Source organism: Mesoplodon bidens, assembly GCF_964165515.1.
Source record: "Mesoplodon bidens genome assembly, chromosome: 16".
NCBI lineage: Eukaryota > Metazoa > Chordata > Mammalia > Artiodactyla > Ziphiidae > Mesoplodon > Mesoplodon bidens.
Window position 1 is genome coordinate 53,825,443 of NC_138173.1, and position 19,773 is coordinate 53,845,215.

Sequence of the window (19,773 nt, forward strand, 5' to 3'; positions counted from 1 at the left end):
GTGTGCACAGACGAAAGGCCATGTGAGGACATAGCAAGAGGTGACCATCTGCAAGCCAAGAGAATGGCCTCAGAAGAAATCAAACCTACTGACACCTCAATCTTGGGTTTACAGCCTCTAGAATGGTGGAAAATACATTTCTGTTGTTTAAGCCAATTAGTCTGTGGTAACTTGTTACAGCAGCTCTAGCGACCTATTTATTTCACTGGTTTAATGCGACAACGGGACCTAACTAGGTTTTCATCCTGGAGGAGATGTATGTTGAGGGTGTCTTTCTTCTATAAAACTGAAATTATTTATTAGCTTCTGTCCATATATATTAGCTTTTGTCCATGAAAACTAGAAGAAATTTGAGGCTCTTCTTAAAACTTAACATGCATTTGTGACACTTTGCTTTTTGTATACAGTTACCACACTTTCTGAAACAATGAATATATTTACAAGGAAAATGAAACAAACAGAATGTATGAAATCAGGCCCATGGTAGAGAATCAGAACATACTGAATCAGAACTATTCATTCTGTTTCTTAAATATGAGGTTAATCTTCTCAATATCTTTGTGGTAGGAAAAGACAAATCTGTGCTACACGTCCAACAGAGTGAACATACGTTAAAGGGCACCAAAAAAAAAAAAAAAAAAAGAAAGAAAAGATAGAAAAAAGGGAAAAAGAAACTGGTTTTCAAATAAATTAATGCTTCTAAAAGTACTAAATAGGGAAAGATGGAATTTTGTTAAATGCTTTTATTTTATAGATTTACTTAAAATTTCATATGGTGGGGAGAGAAATCATAATTGTAAAAATTAATTATGGACTCTAAAGTTCCGAGATAAGGCAGATCTTGGTGGATAATAACAACAAAAAGTTGAGGGAAAATGATAAAAATGACACTATATCATGTTCTCTCATTGTATTTACTGTGATTTTTGAACAGATTTCCTACATTTTTTATAACTGCTGAACACTAACAGCTGCCAAAAGAAGACTGTGGAGGCTGTACAGTCCAATATGGCAGCCACTAGCCACCTGTGGCTTTTGAGCATTTGAAATGTAGCTAGTGAGACTGAAGAACTGAATTTTCACTTGTATTTCATTGTAATTAGTTTTAATTTACATTTAGAAATACGCATCACAAAATATTTTATCCATTAAATGCAACTTTATTGTATAGGTAGACTACATATTAACTGCTGCATTGTGTAAGATACAGTATTGTAGGCAAAGTATTGGAAACATACACTAATGTAACATTAAAATGTGTTTATCTGAATATTTAATTCAGACAATAAGAATTATATTGAAGCCTAAGTAAATCATAATGGCTAACAAAGTATTTATTATTTTAAGTATAAGTAAATGTTTCTTCTGGTCTATAAAAAAATCAACTCTTCCCAATGAAAACTTAACAATCAGTATGAGTTGTGCTGTGAGTGTAAAATATGCATTTAGATTTCAGAGACTTAATGACATATTTTGCATTCTGTTTTTCAATTATCATTTTTATGTTGATTAAATGTTGAAATGTTAACATTTTGGACATATTAGTTAAAAATAATTAAAATTAACTTCACCTGTTTTACTTTTTTATGTGGCTACAAGAAAATGTAAAATTATATATATATGTGTGTATATATGTGTGTGTGTGTGTATACATAACACTGTGGAGCTAAGCTATAATTGTAGCAACTTTTATGGCATTGGGAACAGTAAATTAAGCCAAAAATTTTAGAACTAGAAAGACGTTTATTGTTCCATTACCTAATGTCTTCAGGATCCTGAGATGTTAAGGAATACATTCAAGTTCACAGAGATGGGTCTGTACCCAGATTTACCAACTTCCAGTCTAGTGCTCTTTCCAGAACAATACTTGTGTGAAGGAAAATATATTCCTGGGAATTTCTACCTCTCCCTACTTTTCTAATCATAGTTTTTATTGTCATTTCCTATTTAAACATCTGATTCAGAAAAGAGTTTACTGGCTTTCTGTTATACTGATAAGCTAGAAAAATAAGTATTTGCTTGGAGGTTTGACAGAAGTACATGACTGCAAAGTCTGGAGGCTCATGTTAGTTATAGAAACTCTAAACAGTACTTGTATTTTTTTTGTGGGAAGAGAGCATATAACAATGCAAAATGGTTGTTTCCTTGTTAGATCAATAGTATAATGTTTTTTGAGTTTTTTTTTTTTTTTTTTTTTTTTTTTTTTGTGGTACGCGGGCCTCTCACTGTTGTGGCCTCTCCCGTTGCGGAGCACAGGCTCCGGACGCAGAGGCTCCGGATGTGCAGGCTCAGCGGCCATGGCTCACGGGCACAGCCACTCCGCGGCACGTGGGATCTTCCCAGACCGGGGCACGAACCCGTGTCCCCTGCATCGGCAGGCAGACTCTCAACCACTGCGCCACCAGGGAAGCCCAGTTATGTGCTATTCTTTAGGTGATGTAACAAAACTGCCCTCACTAGAGACAGTAAATGTGAACATTTAAGACTCCTTATTGTGAGTAAAACCCTATCATATATATTCATATACAAATGAATGCTAAATGGAATAGTATTGAATCACCATGAGGTACTACCATAAAAGAATGTCAAAAGAAGAAAAAACTATTAAAACAATGGCAATTTTTTGTAATACTTTGTTAATTTTTTGTATACTTGGAAATACAAGAAATTCATGCAATTAGAGACTAAAAAAGTATTATTCATTAATTCATTACATTATAGTAATTTAAAGCATTGGATAGAAATCACATTAACTGAAAGGAAAGTGCTAACCCAAAGTTAGTTGGGATAATGAAGACAGTAAATATTGTAGACAATGTATTTAAAAAAATAATTGCAGCTGTAAATGTTCAATAATGTTGAACATTATTAAATCAATACAGAATATATTTCAGGCTTACGTAGGAAACATAATATGTATATTTCCTTGAGGATATCAGTTTCTCACTTAATAAAAGGCAGGATGTTTTGAACATCTTAAACATTTTTCTTGTTACTATTAATCTTGATTCTGTGGACTTCCCTTATTCTTTGATTATCTTGGATTCCTCTAATTTGGGAGAGTTCTTATACAACCTTGACTGAAAATTACATTTTTTAAAGTCCAACCCAGATATTAATCTTGAGAGTCATGCTACATTGAGAGAGGTTATGGAATATAAATTTCAAACAGTTCCTTTTTCAGATCAGAAGGCAAGCCTGGAAGACTAAGTTAATAGAGATTTACAAAAAGCCATGATTAATGAAAACTCAGGACACGACAAGAGAAAAGTTCTCCCACCATCTGATAGTAATGAGAAGTCTAAGCTGCACCTTCATATAAAAACCCTCATGGAGGATTTAGGTTAGTGAGGGATAGTACAAACTTTTATATAGATTTGTTAAGCCCCATTTGCTAACGGAATTAATTCTGAAGTCTTACAGCATTCACTTACGGAAAAATGTAAGCCCCTTAAATACATACCCACATTCAGTAGAGCATTAAGAATAATATATGTCCCAGTTGGTAGTTTTACATTTTGTTGAAGGATGGGTTTTGGGTGGCAGACACATATGAGTGAGTTAACAGAGAGCCAGGAACCTGCCATGGGGCTATCATGGTAAGAGAAAAATAAAATTTATTGTAGAATATGTGGCTTAAAGAGTTCTAGCTAAAGAGTGAATGGAAGACCCAGCAAAAAGTATCATGGAGTCAAGTCAGAAAGGTGCACCACTGACCATGCTAAAACTGCAAACTATAAGTTGCCTTGTGGACACCAGCAGTGATGTCTACAGGATTCTCAGGTACCAAGAAATGGTGTCTCCACTGAAACCAGCTAATATTCATGAATGAGAACAAGGGTTTACATATAACTAGTAGGTTTCACCCCATTGCTATTAGGCCTCATAGAATATCACTTATAACTAGAAGCTTTCTTTAAAAAGGAAGGAGGTGACCTAAGCCCTAAAAGTTTGAACGTTTGCTCCAAGGAAGCTAAGTTAACACAAAAGAGACTTTTATCCCAGAAGAAACTGTCAAATTTTAAGTGTATTCCATCACCAGTAGGCATGTGTAATCCAAATTAAAATAATAAACAAAAATATTTTTTTCAGTTTTATATTCATCAAGTACTACATTTTAAACCTACTAGATGTTTTAAATTATCTATATTAAAACTGGATATTTGATCAAATATCTCCTATTAATAGTAGTTGCTGTATCTGAAGAAGTAATCTAAATCACATTTATTTAACTAAGATATTTCTTGATTTTCACAAATTCCATGAGATTTTAAAATAAGGTTAACATAATTTGCCTTTCACTTTTTAAGATATAGAAATAATGGGTTTATATATATAAATTACACACATTAAGAAAGAATACTTAGCAAATGTAAGCACTATAGACCTTTTTTTTTAAGTAATCTGTAATATTTTCCTTTTTGACTATGAGTCAGAGTCCCTAAAGTATCACGGTTATGGAGACTGATTCAATTCCTTAGAAAATAATGACATTTTCATAATAGAATCTCAATCATTATTTAATATGTTGTTTTATGTGACTATTTCTTGACATATTTCAAATTTCATTTGAAATGAAATGATAACTACCCAGTTACTGTTAAACACACCCACAATTTACGAACAGAATTTTGGGCTGGGAGATACATAAGACTGGAAAATAAATTTGAAGGACTGGACTGAAAATATAAATCTAGTTAGCTATGGAAGAATTTAATTCTAACATCATTATCAACTAATATGATAAAAGGCCTTAAATTTTATATTGGCACAACTATGAAATATACAGTTACATCACACAAGAAAATGCTATCAAGGAGGTTTTTTTTTTTTTTCCTGGTAGCTACTCTATTTATTTATTCATTTTTTTAACATCTTTATTGGAGTATAATTGCTTTACAATGTTGTGTTAGTTTCTGCTGTATAACAAAGTGAACCAGCTATACATATACATATATCCCCATATCTCCTCCCTCTTGTGTCTCCCTCCCACCCTCCCTATCCCACCTCTCTAGGTGGTCACAAAGCACCGAGCTGATCTCCCTGTGCTATGTGGCTGCTTCCCACTAGCTATCTATTTTACATTTGGTAGTGTATATATGTCCATGCTATTCTCTCACTTCGTCCCAGCTTATCCTTCCCCCTCCCCCTGTCCTCAAGTCTATTCTCTACATCTGCATCTTTACTCCTGCCCTGTCCCTAGGTCCATCAGAACCATATTTTTTTAGATTCCATATATATGTGTTAGCATATGGTATTTGTTTTTCTCTTTCTGACTTACTTCACTCTGTATGACAGAGTTTATCACTTCACACCGGTCAGAATGGCCATCATCAAAAAATCTACAAACAATAAATGCTGGAGAGGGTGTGGAGAAAAGGGAACCCTCTTGCACAGTTGGTGGGAATGTAAATTGATACAGCCACTATGGAGAACGGTATGGAGGTTCCTTAAAAAACTAAAACTATCAGGGAGTTTTTAATGGTTGTTTTAGACAGACCAATGGTTACTCTTAGACCATTTTGATTACTAAATATCTTCTTTTAATTATCTCTATCGGCTGTGTAGACGTTATACTAGTTAAGTTGATGAATCTCATAGACCAGATAGATTTATAAAGACAGAAGTAAAAGAAGTTATTTTTTTTAATCCCACAATAATGTTTAAGTATTTCAGGGTAAAGTAATTATTTAGCATTAAAGGATACTTGAAGATAAAAAAGTTATATTGTTATTAAAATCAAAAGGAAATAAAGTACAAGATTAGGAATTATTTTCAAACACTACAGGCCAATAGAACTCAACTTCCTATCCTCTTAAAACTCAGTAAATGAAAATAACTAGCTTACTTTATAAGCTTAAAATACTGCAGTTTGTCCATGTATGAAAAGGAGATTTTGATATAAGGATTCAAATTTAGCTTATGAATTTTCCCCCAGAATGTATTCAATTAAAATTTAAATAATAGGGACTTCCCTGGTGGCACAGTGGTTAAGAATCCTCCTGACAATGCAGGGGACACAGGTTCAAGGCCTGGTCCGGGAAGATCCCACATGCTGCAGAGCAACTAAGCCTGTGCGCCACAACAACTGAGCCTGCGCTCTAGAGCCCGTGTGCCACAACTACTGAGCCCACGTGCCTAGAGCCTGTGCTCCACAACAAGAGAAGCCACTGCAATGAGAAGACTGCATGCCACAACGAAGAGTAGATCCCGCTCACTGCAACTAGAGAAAGCCCGTGCGCATCAACGAAGACCCAACACAGCCAAATTAATTAATTAATTAATTTAAAAAATAAAAATACCTTCTATTATATATATGCATATATTCACTGAATATTTCTTAAATGGTGCTGACAAAGCTGTGTCCACTGTTTTTTTATCAGAAATAGCCTATTGGGCCATGTGCTACATTCCCATGAAAGTAAACTATACCTAAACTGTCCAAAACAAAAGGTTTGATATTCTCTTATTATATCACATTCCCACCTACAACTGTGAAATCATAAACATGACTCACATTGATAGTTATAAAATTAGAGAGATTTCATGATTAGATAGTGAAATATGATTCCCTCCCTTTTTTTAAACAATGTAAATAGGAAGGTACAATAAGAAAAACTGGTATCTAAACAAAATTAGAAAAAAATGTAATTAAACAGACTGCTTTGATGCTGTGCTCTATTTTTTAACTTGGATTTTATTTATGATTTTAAAATTCTGTTATACAGAGGAAACTGTTTCTCAGTTACAGTTTTAACAAAAATCCTATTTTAAATTTCGGTTCTAAGGATAAGTGCTTTTTTCCTGGAGAAATATGGACACCCTCATTTGTGACCGGGAGAAATGCAAAATCTAACATTTTCCTTTTAATTGTGATTCCTGTATTTAAATTTTATGTTTGGTCACAATTTTTTAACTATTTGTACCTCATTGTTAGACAGGGTGTTTCTCACTCATTCCATATGGTTTATTGTCTCTTTCATTTAACAGCATCTTTATTGCTTTATCTTTTAATTCATGTCTGAATTTTACTATAAGAAATCTTAATGCCTTTTGATTTGCACAACAATAACATGTCTAGCCACTGTGACTATTTTTATTCTTTGGGAAACCAAGGCTCAAGACAACTTAGACAGCAGTTAGTAACTTCGCAGTTCAATGCTCATCTTCTGACCCCCAAATCCTATTCTTTCCCACTATGTTACATTGCATCCCTGATAATCTTATTTATTTTTCTTCAGTAACAGTGCACACATGTTTATGTCAAAACATTTCCAACTGTAAAAAACAGAGTAACTAGTCTGAAGTTATTTCCCACTTAAATTATGTGCGTCTAAAATGTCAAACAAGGGCCTCTGTGTAACTGGGGTTTATGGCAGTGAATTTTCAATACGATTTGAAAGTTTTGTCCATTAAGTGTTTTTCTTACCAAAAAGAGGCACAGCTGACCCCAAAATGATCTTTTAGACCCTATATGAAATATTTTTCTACATAAATTGAAAATACACTGTATTACTATTGACATACCTTTGTTAAATTGAAACTGTCTCTAAAATGTTAACCTGCATAAGAATCATATCAACAAAATTATGCAAGAGAAAAATCAAAATGTTATAAAATCTATAAGGATTTAGAAGGCTTAATCTATACTATAGGAATATTCATATATTTAGATATTTGGAATCGATTAAATGCTGTACTTCCTAAACTTATATGCCAAAAACAATTTTATAAATATCTACAGCTGTAGTATCTTTGCACATTAAAAAAGTATATGCTGAATAACTTAAAATGAAAAACATAATAATTTTCACACTTGAATAACTGATCTTTATGGATAAAAATAATACTTTTTAATAAACACCATCTAAAGGTAAATTTTTCTCTATTGGACAGTTGTCATCTGAAAATCTCCTTCCAATTTAGAAATTAAGAAAACTTGATCAATTATTCAAGTAGATGGAAAATAATAGATTTTAGGTTTATAATAAATATCAAGTGACAATAATATAGGGATTTCAATAAATAGAGAACTTCCAAACACCACAATTAATGAAAAGTTATACTATTTATATGTGAAGTAGCACTATTCAAGTTCTCATCAGAAGAGACTTAATGGAACTTGAATGTAGGAATCTTAGTTAAAAGCAAAGGCTAATGTAGTAAAATGACATTGAAGTGATTTTCTTTGGGGGAGAATTGAAAATTTATAAAGGAAAAATTTTAAAGCATAAAAGAGATAAGAGTAGAGTTTTAAAAGAAGAGATTTCCAGTATAAATAAACTTGGCGGGTGCAGGAGCCACTTTATTTATTTTAGATACATGTGAATATTTTCAATGTGGGACCTGGGGGAGGGAAAACATATGCTGTTTCAAAGTCATTTCATTTAAATCATGATTTTTCTCAGTACTTTTGAGTCAGAACATATTATATTTGTTAATGTGTTATCCTCAACCTCTACTTAACCTGATTTAACTTATATCTAAAATAATAAAGAAGCCAGCCTATAACACAACTGAAAGGAGGTCCTATGGGGGAAAGCATGTTGCTGTGTCTATGTGCCTACTCCATCAATTACGGGATCAATTAAGGGACAAGCTATAAAAAATAGCTAATGGTATTTAGGAATCCTTTGGAGTTTTCAGTTAATTTTCACGGTATTTTATAAAGAATACAGATTAAGCAAAAATTCTATGGGGAAAGTCATCAATCTTTGGAAACTTAGAACATTAAATGAACTCAAAAGACTAGATAAATCAATAATAATTACTGAGTAATCAATAAGTATTTGAGTTATTAGGAAGCTGTGCTACATGGAGACTTGGTTGTGACTTTTGAATAGTATATTCCACAAAATTTTCTATCTTGAATTAGTTATAATTTAGACACCACTGAAATGATACGGTAGCATGGAACAATCTAAAAAGCAGGATTATCAGTTCATGCCAGGGCATGTATTCAGCATGTCAGAATTATAAATTTTATAGCTATTTAAGTTAGCCTAGTAGAGTTTTTGTTAATCAAAATTTATTTGCTTGTAGTTTCAAGAACTGCTTCTCCAACTGAGCTTACGTTTAGGTAAAATATTATTTGGAGATAATGCAATTAGAAAAATCAAGCCTGAATCAGGCAAGTTTTAAAAGGATACAATGCAAAGGTGTGTTTTTATATATTAAAACTTTTCCTTGATTTTATTATAAAATTATAGCTTACACTTTCTCAGGCCACTTTATTCCCTCTACAGTGTGAAGATACAGATTACACCCAAAATTACCCTCTTTTGAGCTCCTTTTCCTGCTGAAAATAGAAATAATTTATACCCCATAAAACACTTCCCTTCTATTTTACTACAGTAAATTCATTGATATGTTATTCTTCAGTGCTAAAACCAGACAGGCAATGCAGGAAAATCAAACTGAAACTTGAAAATACTATAAAAGTCAATTTAAGATTAGTCAGTAGAATACTGAAAATGATAATTAAGCACACAAATCTACTAGCAGCTTTGTACTACTGTCTTATAATGCAAAACAACCCATCTAAAGATATCAGTTTCATGAAACTATACTGCATAAAACAAACGAAATACCAATTTATTTTTTAAGATAAGAGATCTATGTTTGTTTGTTTGTTTTCTCTCCCGGCTGTATATTTAAATATAAAAGAACTGCTACTTTATTTCTATTCAGATAAAGAGTAGAAGACATCTTACTGAAAGATTCCATGAATCAAACAGAAAGGATCACCACATGAGTCAAAGATGATAGTCTTTTGAATTTCTGCCATGCCATCTGCCTTAATTCATTGAAGAGGGAATCAGAGCCATAAAGTTATTTGAGTGGAAAACTCCACAAGGAAAGGGGTGAACCCAGAGATAAAGAGGCTCTACAACAGCTAATTATTTTCAATAAAAAGTCCTCTTATTTCTGAACTACACAAAAATTTTAGAATTTTAAATGGGAACTCAGTAAAATATGATTGCAAATTTAAAAGTGACACTGGTTGAAACTGATAAGATTCGAGTTACTATGCCCAAACAGTTATTTTTAATAAAATAAAGGAAAATAAGTTTTTCTATAAACATTTAATTTTTTTTAAATATAATGTTTTATGATGATAGACAATATATTCTATCATGAGAGATGTTAATACAATGCATAGCTTTAAAAGCAAATTTGCATTCATGTTTCCTTTCGAATTAACTACTTTACAAATAGAAATTATAGTTTTTTTCTACAATGGACTTTGTCTAAAATCATTACTTTTAAGTTACAATCTTAGGAATTTTTATTACAGTGATACCCAATACAATATTACAAATACAATCACATTAATCTGTTGCTATTACTGTGAGAAATGTATTGATAGGGCATCTGTAGAAAGGTTACTGGCCTCCAAAGTATAAATTGTTGAAATTTGTATTCCAGAAAACAATATGTAGTCTAATACTACTTTAGGTATTAATTATAAGCTGCCTAAAGTTATTATATTCAATTTACAAAGTGCTTCAGCTGAAGATTATTAAAAAGTAAAGCACTAAAAAAAACAGATAAATGAAAATATTTAACTGTGGCAATATTCACTATTCTCTGAACAGTAGCTGATACACTGCTAAGAATGAAATGAATTATTAACACAAGTAGTCTGAGAATAAGTGCACCAAACCCACATAATATTACTAAACATTGTAGAAGCTACATTTTTATTAATACTCCATTTTCATAATAACCAAATTCTAAACAGAGTTTTTTTCAAGTTAATATATCAAATACTATCTCACTTATTCAAAACTTATACCTGTAGATAATAATCCTAACAAAGTTAATGAAAGTAACATTTGCAAAAACATTGTATATGGAAATGGATTTCAATTGATGAAGAGCCTGTTTACACTGCAGTTTTCTGCAGTGTTTTGTGGTACATGTTTAGGTAGTATGTTCTACTACTGAAGCACTTTATTAAAGGTAAATATTACACCTGTTACACATGACCTTTTAGAGGTTAACAATATTCTTTATTCTGGACAGTGTACTAGAAAACTCAACTAACTTTTATACTGTAATTTAGTTATGATCACAATATTGCCTCAGCAAGAAAATGACCATTTTTGTTTATTCAAATTACCATGTGTTAATGCTAAAGATATTTTGCCTCTATCATAAAATGCAGTTGTGTATACCAAAATCATTTTACACATAAAAAGAGGTAGAGGTATTCATTAAATATACCTTGATATGGAGCACTAAATCCACGATATCGGTGATTGCTGTCTGTAACAAAATGCAGTCTGAGCCAGTTTTTGTTGCTGATAATTGGTGGTGGTATATTCATTCCAGATAACCTGAATTATGGAAGACAACAAAAAAAATTTAAAAAGCTTTTAAGTAGTAAACATTTTCACTGAATTGGGACCCCCAAAAATGTCTACTTGTATACAATATTCATGACTTTGCCTTGCTAACTTTTTAAGCACAAGTGAAATAGTTATTTTATGCATAGAAAAGTCAATCATAGAATAGTGTAATTCCAAAATAAGCTATTCCGATCAGGTTGCATATATTAGTAAAATCAACTGTAAACTGCATATAATTTTGATTCTCCAAAATTTATTGAATAGACAATAATAAACATAATGGCTGCTGAGCTGACAGTGCTGGTCACAGCATAACCCATGTATGTATCAATATAGTTACAAAACAGAAAGACTTTAAAGCAGTTGATATACTTTTTTCCACTTAAGATATTTTCAGCATTTCACATTCAATGTAAGATTTTACAATTTCAATTCATATAACAAGCACTATTTTAATGTAATTTCACAATATTGTAAATTTAATGATTAGCTCTCATTATAATGCATACTTCTATAAGGCACTGGAGGTCTGCTCCAACTGATAGACAGAAAACAGACTGTATTTTGGATATATAGTCACCCCATATCTAGTCACGAAGGTAACACTACATAATCTCCTTAAAGCAAAAATTTTAAACTATGCCCCAGATACTGGTCATAATTAATAGACAAAATAACTCTCTTGCTCTATAATGTTTTGAACATTTCCAGCAAAGTAGTTTTGCTGATTTAATTCAACAAAGGAATACCACCCCTATATACCTAACCATTTAAATACTAGGTGTGTGTTGTAAAGCCAAGGTAAAATACTCTCAAAAGACTATTACATCATGAAAGAGGGTTTTAGAATAAGGTTTCCTAATAACCAGTATATGACATATCTTTCCCATTCTTCAAAGCTTACACTTTTCTTCATAGGAAGGCAAACTAGACAGCTGGTGTGTGTGTGTGTGTGTGTGTGTGTGTGTGTGTGTGTGTGTTGGGGGAGGTGATTTCTTCTCTCAGTGCTTGGCAGTCATTCATTCTAGGGGACAGGTAGGGGAGATTGGAATATCCATCCCTGCACATGTAATCAGCAGGTGTAGACACAGTGATGCAAAAACCCTTTATCCTACATCCTCCCCCTTTATTTCCTAAAACTCACTTTTCCTAGGATATTTGGGAGCTAGCCATCACTTTTAGTGGATGACCACCTGCTATAGCATAAAAATATGAATTCACATTTATTTTATCATTGTGCCCATGAATGAATAGAATGTGCTTGGCAACATTACTGTGTAATCCAATTTTTTTGGATTCTAACATGAACAAGTTGGGTTCTATCCCATATAGTTCTCATTTCTCCACCAGCTTTGGAATGAATTTTCTTTAATTTTTCCCCATCAATGCCTTATTTCCTCTTTTCATAGGGGTGACTGTTTACTAGTCAAGCCGGCTGTTTTTTTCATATCTGAATTGAGTAAAGACAGACATATAACATACCTGCATAATTTTAAAACTCAAGTTTTAAAAATTTACTTCATTACTTTCAGAAAATGCAGTATCCAGGTTATCTTTACTTTTGTTTGCTTGTTGGTAGGTTTGGTTCAGACAGCAATTCAATGAAAAAAAGAAAACAAAACTTGGATTTGGTACAATTATATTTTCAGTACAGTAGCATGTTTCATGCCAGATTTTGATTTACAATTTGATTCTCTTCAATTCCCCGATTCAATGAGCATAAACATCCATTAGGAAAAATTTAAATTATTTCTGAAAGGCTGCACACATTTCTAAATGTAATGAGAGTATAATACATGAATGGTTGTAAAAGACTAAAGAACAGGGTTTGGAGAATGGTCCTTAAAAAATCCAACAGATGAGAAGCAATTCAACAAGGACATCACGAAAAGTGTGAGAGGAAAGAAGATGAAACAGACAATGAAAAGGATAAACTTTCCATCTTTCTCAGGAACATCAAAGATAATTTCAGTAAGAGAGTGTAGTAAAAGCAAGTAATAGCTACTATGGAACTATAGTTTTTAATCTGAGTTCACCTTCAGGAATTGAGAAAGATTGAACTGAAGATGTTACAGCAGCAGCAGCTAGAAACACAATGTACATGAGGTGGAGCAAAAATGGCAATTCAACAGAGGTGGAACTAAGAGGATATTCCTGACAGCCTCAGTGCTTATTCTCATGAAGCATAAGTGCAGATAAGTCAAGACACTGAACTAGAAATAGAAAGCAAGTGCACCAAAGACTCATTTGCCACCAGAGAATGAACATAGCTTCACTGGTTATAAGGGAATCACACGGACTTTCCTGACTGTGGTAACTTAGTATTGCTCACTATTTAAACATGATTTACACAGTATGACTTTGTGGCATATAGAGCAATCTAGTAAATGAAGTTACATATATCTGCAACACATTTCACATGTTATCAGGAGGTATGAGAAATGGAGGACTAAGAATATGTGCCAACTAGAAAGATTCCATTAAACTAATTGAGATAATTACTTTCTTAAATACTAAAGGAGATATTTCATAAATATAAATCACTGTTAATCCTATATGACATTACTATGGTCATTTGAAGGTAGGCAATATGGATGCATTCTAGTATAAAGCCAGTGAGAATCACCCCTTGGTACTGAAAAGATTAAGTATACTCAACAATTATTTATTGAACACTTAGTACATGACAAATATTGATGCTAAGGGTTGGAAATATAATTGTAAACAACACATACAAGATCTGTGGTCTTACAAATAAAGAAGGTAACATAAACAAATGAGTGAGATAATTTCAGAAGGCAGCAGATGATGTACCAAAAAAAAAAAAAAAAAGAGTAACCTGTAAGAATGTCTAGAAATGAGGTTTCAATTGGTATATTACCTTCTCTATTTTACACTCGAAATAGCCATACTCATGATTATATGTCACAAATTACTATACTGGATTTTAGGAGAATTAAATCAATGAAAATAATCATAATGATAAATGTCATAAATCTGTATCCTACAACAGTTATTTGTACCCAAAAAGAATTTAAGACATGGCTTTTGTGTAATTAATAAATCTGAATGAACACTGTAAATTAATGATATAAAATTTCATTGCATATTCCATATAGAATACTGAAAATAATACAGTGTAACTGGCCATAATTAATCTTTGCTAAATTTACTTTTATTTACATCATTTTCCACAGAAATAGTAACTAAATAATAAATTGATAGATAAAAATAATGCAACATTTTCTTTTACAAATAGGACCTTAGAGAACACGATCATAACCCTTACAAGATTTTTTTTTAAATCAATTAAGTGTAAGAATCCTGAGAGAATCAGAGGTCTTTACCATTTTTTTCAAAAGTCCCTAGAACTACTCTGAACTTAACGCCTTTGGTTTATAACTCTCTTGACAGATACTCATTGCTGTCATCTGTTGACTCTGGTTCTCAACTTTCTCAAAATTAGCATTTGCAACAACAGGTGTCATCTTTGGTGGATCTAACATCTATTTTTCAATCTGTCCAGTTCCCTAAGATCAGTCAAATCTAATGATCTGTTTTACCTCATCTTCAGTACCTATAGAGAGAGTCAAACCTAAACCCATGCTTTTTCAAATAATCACCTGCCTGACGCCTGTCATAGAGTATTCTGCCTATGCTTTCCTCTTAAGAGTTTTATAGTGCCTGGCCTTACATTTAGGTCTTTAAACCATTTTGAGTTTACTTCTGTGTATGGTGTTAGGGAGTTTTCTAATTTCATTCTTTTACATGTAGCTGTCCAGTTTTCCCAGCACCACTTTTTGAAGAAGCTCTCTATTCTCCATTGTATATTATTGCCTCCCTTATCAAATATAAGATGACCACATGTGCATGGGTTTATCTATGGGTTTTCTATCCTGTTCCATTGATCTATATTTCTGTTTTTGTGGCAGTACCATACTGTCTTGATTACTGTAGCTTTGTAGTATAGTTTGAAGTCTGGGAGCCTGATTCCTCCAGCTCGGTTTTGCTTTCTCAAGATTCCTTTGGCTATTCGGGGTGTTCTGTGTTGCCATACAAATTGTGAAATTTTTGGTTCTAGTTCTGTGAAAAATGTCATTGATAGCTTGATAGGGATTGCATTGAATCTGTAGATTGCTTTGGGTAGTATAGTCATTTTCACAATGTTGATTCTTCCAATCCAAGAACATGGTATATCTCTCCATCTGTTTGTATCATCTTTAATTTCTTTCATCAGTGTCTTATAGTTTTCTGCATATAGGTCTTTTGTCTCCTTAGGTAGGTTTATTCCTAGGTATTTTATTCTTTTTGTTGCAGTGGTAAATGGGAGTGTTTCCTTGATTTCTCTTTAGATTTTTCATCATTACTGTATAGGAATGCAAGAGATTTCTGTGCATTAATTCTGTATCCTGCTACTTTACCAAATTCATTGATTAGCTCTAGTAGTTTTCTGGTAGACTCTTTAGGATTCTCTATGTATAGTACCATGTCATCTGCAAACAGTGACAGCTTTACTTCTTTACTGATTTGGATTCCTTTTATTTCTTTTTCTTCTTTGATTGCTGTGGCTAAAACTTCCAAAACTATGTTGAATAATAGTGGTGAGAGTGGGCAACCTTGTCTTGTTCCTGATCTTAGTGGAAATGGTTTCAGTTTTTCACCATTGAGAATGATGTTGGCTGTGGGTCTGTCATATATGGCCTTTATTATGTTGACGTAAGTTCCCTCTATGCCTACTTTCTGGAGGGTTTTTATCATAAACAGGTTTTGAATTTTGTCAAAAGCTTTTTCTGCATCTATTGAGATTATCATATGTTTTTTATTGTTCAATTTGTTAATATGGTGTATCACATTGACTGATTTGCGTATATTGAGGAATCCTTGCATTCCTGGGATACAACCCACTTGATCATGGTGTATGATCCTTTTAATGTGCTGTTGGATTCTATCTGCTAGTATGTTGTTGAGGATTTTTGCATCTTTGCTTATCAGTGATAAGGCCTGTAGTTTTCTTTTTTTGTGACTTCTTTGATTTTGGTATCAGGGTACTGGTGGCCTCATAGAATGAGTTTGGCAGTGTTCCTACCTCTGCTATGTTTTGGAAGAGTTTGAGAAGGACAGTTGTTAGCTGTTCTCTAAATGTTTGATAGAATTTGCCTGTGAAGCCATCTGGTCCTAGACTTTTGTTTGTTGGGAGTTTTTTAATAACAGTTCCAATATCAGTACTTGTGATTAGTCTGTTCATACTTTACATTTCTTCCTGGTTCAGTCATGGAAGGTTGTGTTTTTCTAAGAATTTGTCGATTTCTTCCAGGTTGTCCATTTTATTGGCATATAGTTTCTTGTAGTAATCTCTCACGATCCTTTGTATTTCTTCAGTGACAGTTGTTACCTCTCCTTTTTCATTTCTAATTCTGTTGATTTGAGTCTTCTCCCTTTTTTTCTTGATGAGTCTGGCTAATGGTTTATCAATTTTGTTTATCTTTTCAAAGAACAAGCTTTTAGTTTTATTGATTTTTGTTATGGTTTCCTTATTTTCTTTTTCATTTATTTCTGATCTGATCTTTATGATTTCTTTCCTTCTGCTAACTTTGGGGTTTCTTTCTTCTTTTTCTTTAATTGCTTTAGGTGTAAGGTTAGGTTGTTTATTTGAGATGTTTCTTGTTTATTGAGGTAGGATTGTATTGGTATAAGCTTCCCTCTTAGAACTGCTTTTGCTGCATCCCATAGGTTTTGGATCTTCGTGTTTTCACTGTCATTTTTTTCTAGGTATTCTTTGATTTCCTCTTTGATTTCTTCAGTGACTTCTTGGTTATTTAGTAGCGTATTGATTAGCCTCTATATGTTTGTATTTTTTACAGTTTTTTTCCCTGTAATTGATATCTAGTCTCACAGTGTTGTGGTTGGAAAAGATACTTGGTATGATTTCAATTTTCTTAAATTTACCAAGGCTTGATTTGTGACCCAGGATATGATCTATCTTGGAGAATGTTCCATGAGCACTTGAGAAGAAAATGCATTCTGTTGTTTTTGGATGGAATGTCTTATAAATATCAATTAAGTCCATCTTGTCTAATGTGTCATTTAAAGCTTGTGTTTCCTTATTTACTGTCATTTTGGATTATCTGTCCATTGGTGAAAGTGGGATGTTAAAGCCCTCTACTATTTTTTTTTTTTTTTTTTTTTTTTTGTGGTACGTGGGCCTCTCACTGCTGTGGCCTCTCCCGCTGCGGAGCACAGGCTCCAGACACGCAGGCTCAGCGGCCATGGCTCACGGGCCCAGCGGCTCCGCGGAATGTGGCATCCTCCCAGACCAGGGCACGAACCCGTGTCCCCCACACAGGCAGGCGGACTCCCAACCACTGCGCCACCAGGGAAGCCCCCTCTACTATTTTTGTTACTGTCAATTTCCCCTTTTATGGCTGTTAGCATTTGCCTTATGTTTTAAGATACTCTTATGTTGGGTGCATAAATATTTACAATTGTTATATCTTCTTCTTAAATGGAACCCTTGATCATTATGTAGTGTCCTTCTCTCTTGTAGTAGTCTTTATTTTTATTTTATTTATTATTTTTTTGCGGTACACAGGCCTCTCACTGTTGTGGCCTCTCCCGTTGTGGAGCACAGGCTACGGATGCACAGGCTCAGCGGCCATGGCTCACAGGCCCAGCCATTCTGTGGCATGTGGAATCCTCCCGGACCGGGGCACAAACCCGTGTCCCCTGGATCGGCAGGTGGACTCTCAACCACTGTGCCACCAGGGAAGCCCTTAGTCTTTATTTTAAAGTCTATTTTGTCTGATATGAGAATTGCTACTCCAGCTTTCTTTTGATTCCCATTTGCGTGGAATATCTTTTTCCATCCCCTCACTTTCAGTCTGTATGTGTCCCTAGGTCTGAAGTGGGTCTCTTGTAGACAGCGTATATACGGGTCTTGTTTTTGCTTCCATTCAGCCAGTCTATGTCTTTTGGTTGGAGCATTTAATCCATTTACATTTCAGGTAATTATCTCTATGTATGTTCCTATGACCATTTTCTTAATTGTTTTGGGTTTGTTATTGTAGGTCTTTTCCTTCTCCTGTGTTTCCTGTCTAGAGAAGTTCCTTTAGCATTTGTTGTAAAACTGGTTTGGTGGTGCTTAATTCTCTTAGGTTTTGCTTGTCTGTAAATGTTTTAATTTCTCTGTTGAATCTGAATGAGATACTTGCCGGGTAGAGTAATCTTGGTTGTAGTTTTTTCCCTTTCATCCCTTTAAATATGTCCTACCATTCCCTTCTGGCTTGCAGAGTTTCTGCTGAAAGGTCAGCTGTTAACCATATGGGGATTCCCTTGTATGTTATTTGTTGTTATCCCCTTGCTGCTTTTAATATTTTTTCTTTGTATTTAATTTTTGATAGTTTTCTTGATGTGTTTCTCCTTGGATTTATCCTGTATGGACTCTCTGCACTTCCTGGACTTGACTATTTCCTTTCCCATGTTAGGGAAGTTTTCAACTATAATCTCTTCAAATATTTTCTCAGTCCCTTTCTTTTTCTCTTCTTCTGGGACCCCTAAAATTCGAATGTTGGTGTGTTTAATGTTGTCCCAGAGGTCTCTGAGACTGTCCTCAATTCTTTTCATTTTTTTTCTTTATTCTGCTCTGTGGTAGTGATTTCCACTATTTATCTTCCAGGTCACTTATCCATTCTTCTGTCTCAGTTATTCTGCTATTGATTTCTTCTTCATTTATTGTGTTGTTCATCATTGTTTGTTTGCTGGTTAGTTCTTCTAGGTCCTTGTATTTTCTCCATTCTATTTCCAAGATTTTGGATCATCTTTACTATCATTACTCTGAATTCTTTTTCAGCTAGACTGTCTATTTCCTCTTCATTTGTTTGGTCTGGTGGGTTTTTACCTTGCCCCTTCATCTGCTGTTTATTTCTATGTCTTCCCATTTTGCTTAACTTACTGTGTTTGAGGTCTGCTTTTCACAGGCTGCAGGTTCGTAGCTCCCATTGTTTTTGGTGTCTGCCCCCAGTGGGTAAGGTTGGTTCAGTGGGTTGTGCAGGATTCCTGGTGGAGGGGACTGGTGCCTGTGTTCTGGTGGATGAGGTTGGATCCTGTCTTTCTGGTGGGCAGGACTGCCTCCGGTGGTGTGTTTTGGGGTGTCTGTGAACTTATTATGATTTTAGGCAGCCTCTCCACTAATGGGTGGGGTTATGTTCCTGTCTTGCTAGTTGTTTGGCATGGGGTGTCCAGCACTGGAGCTTGCTGGTTGTTGAGTGGGGCTGGATCTTAGCATTGAGAGCATTGAGAGCATTGAGGTCACTGGGAGGGTTTTCGCCATTTGATATTATGAGGGGCAGGGAGGTTTCTGGTGGAACAGTATCCTGCACTTGGCTCTCCCACCTCAGAGGCTCAGGCCTGACACCCGGCCAGA

The 19,773-nt window shown here is 34.0% G+C and overlaps 1 protein-coding gene across 3 annotated transcripts in view; it reads right to left on the reverse strand.

Annotated features, from left to right (window-relative positions):
* Positions 1 to 19,773, reverse strand: part of CSMD3 (CUB and Sushi multiple domains 3) — a gene marked incomplete at both ends in the record, with an annotated part of 1,095,706 nt that overhangs the window by 717,535 nt on the left and 358,398 nt on the right. For all 3 annotated transcript variants that reach the window (XM_081258479.1, XM_081258478.1, XM_081258477.1), the window contains one exon: positions 11,230 to 11,342. In XM_081258479.1, coding sequence (XP_081114605.1) covers positions 11,230 to 11,342 — 113 coding nt within the window. The remainder of the gene's footprint in view (positions 1 to 11,229; positions 11,343 to 19,773) is intronic.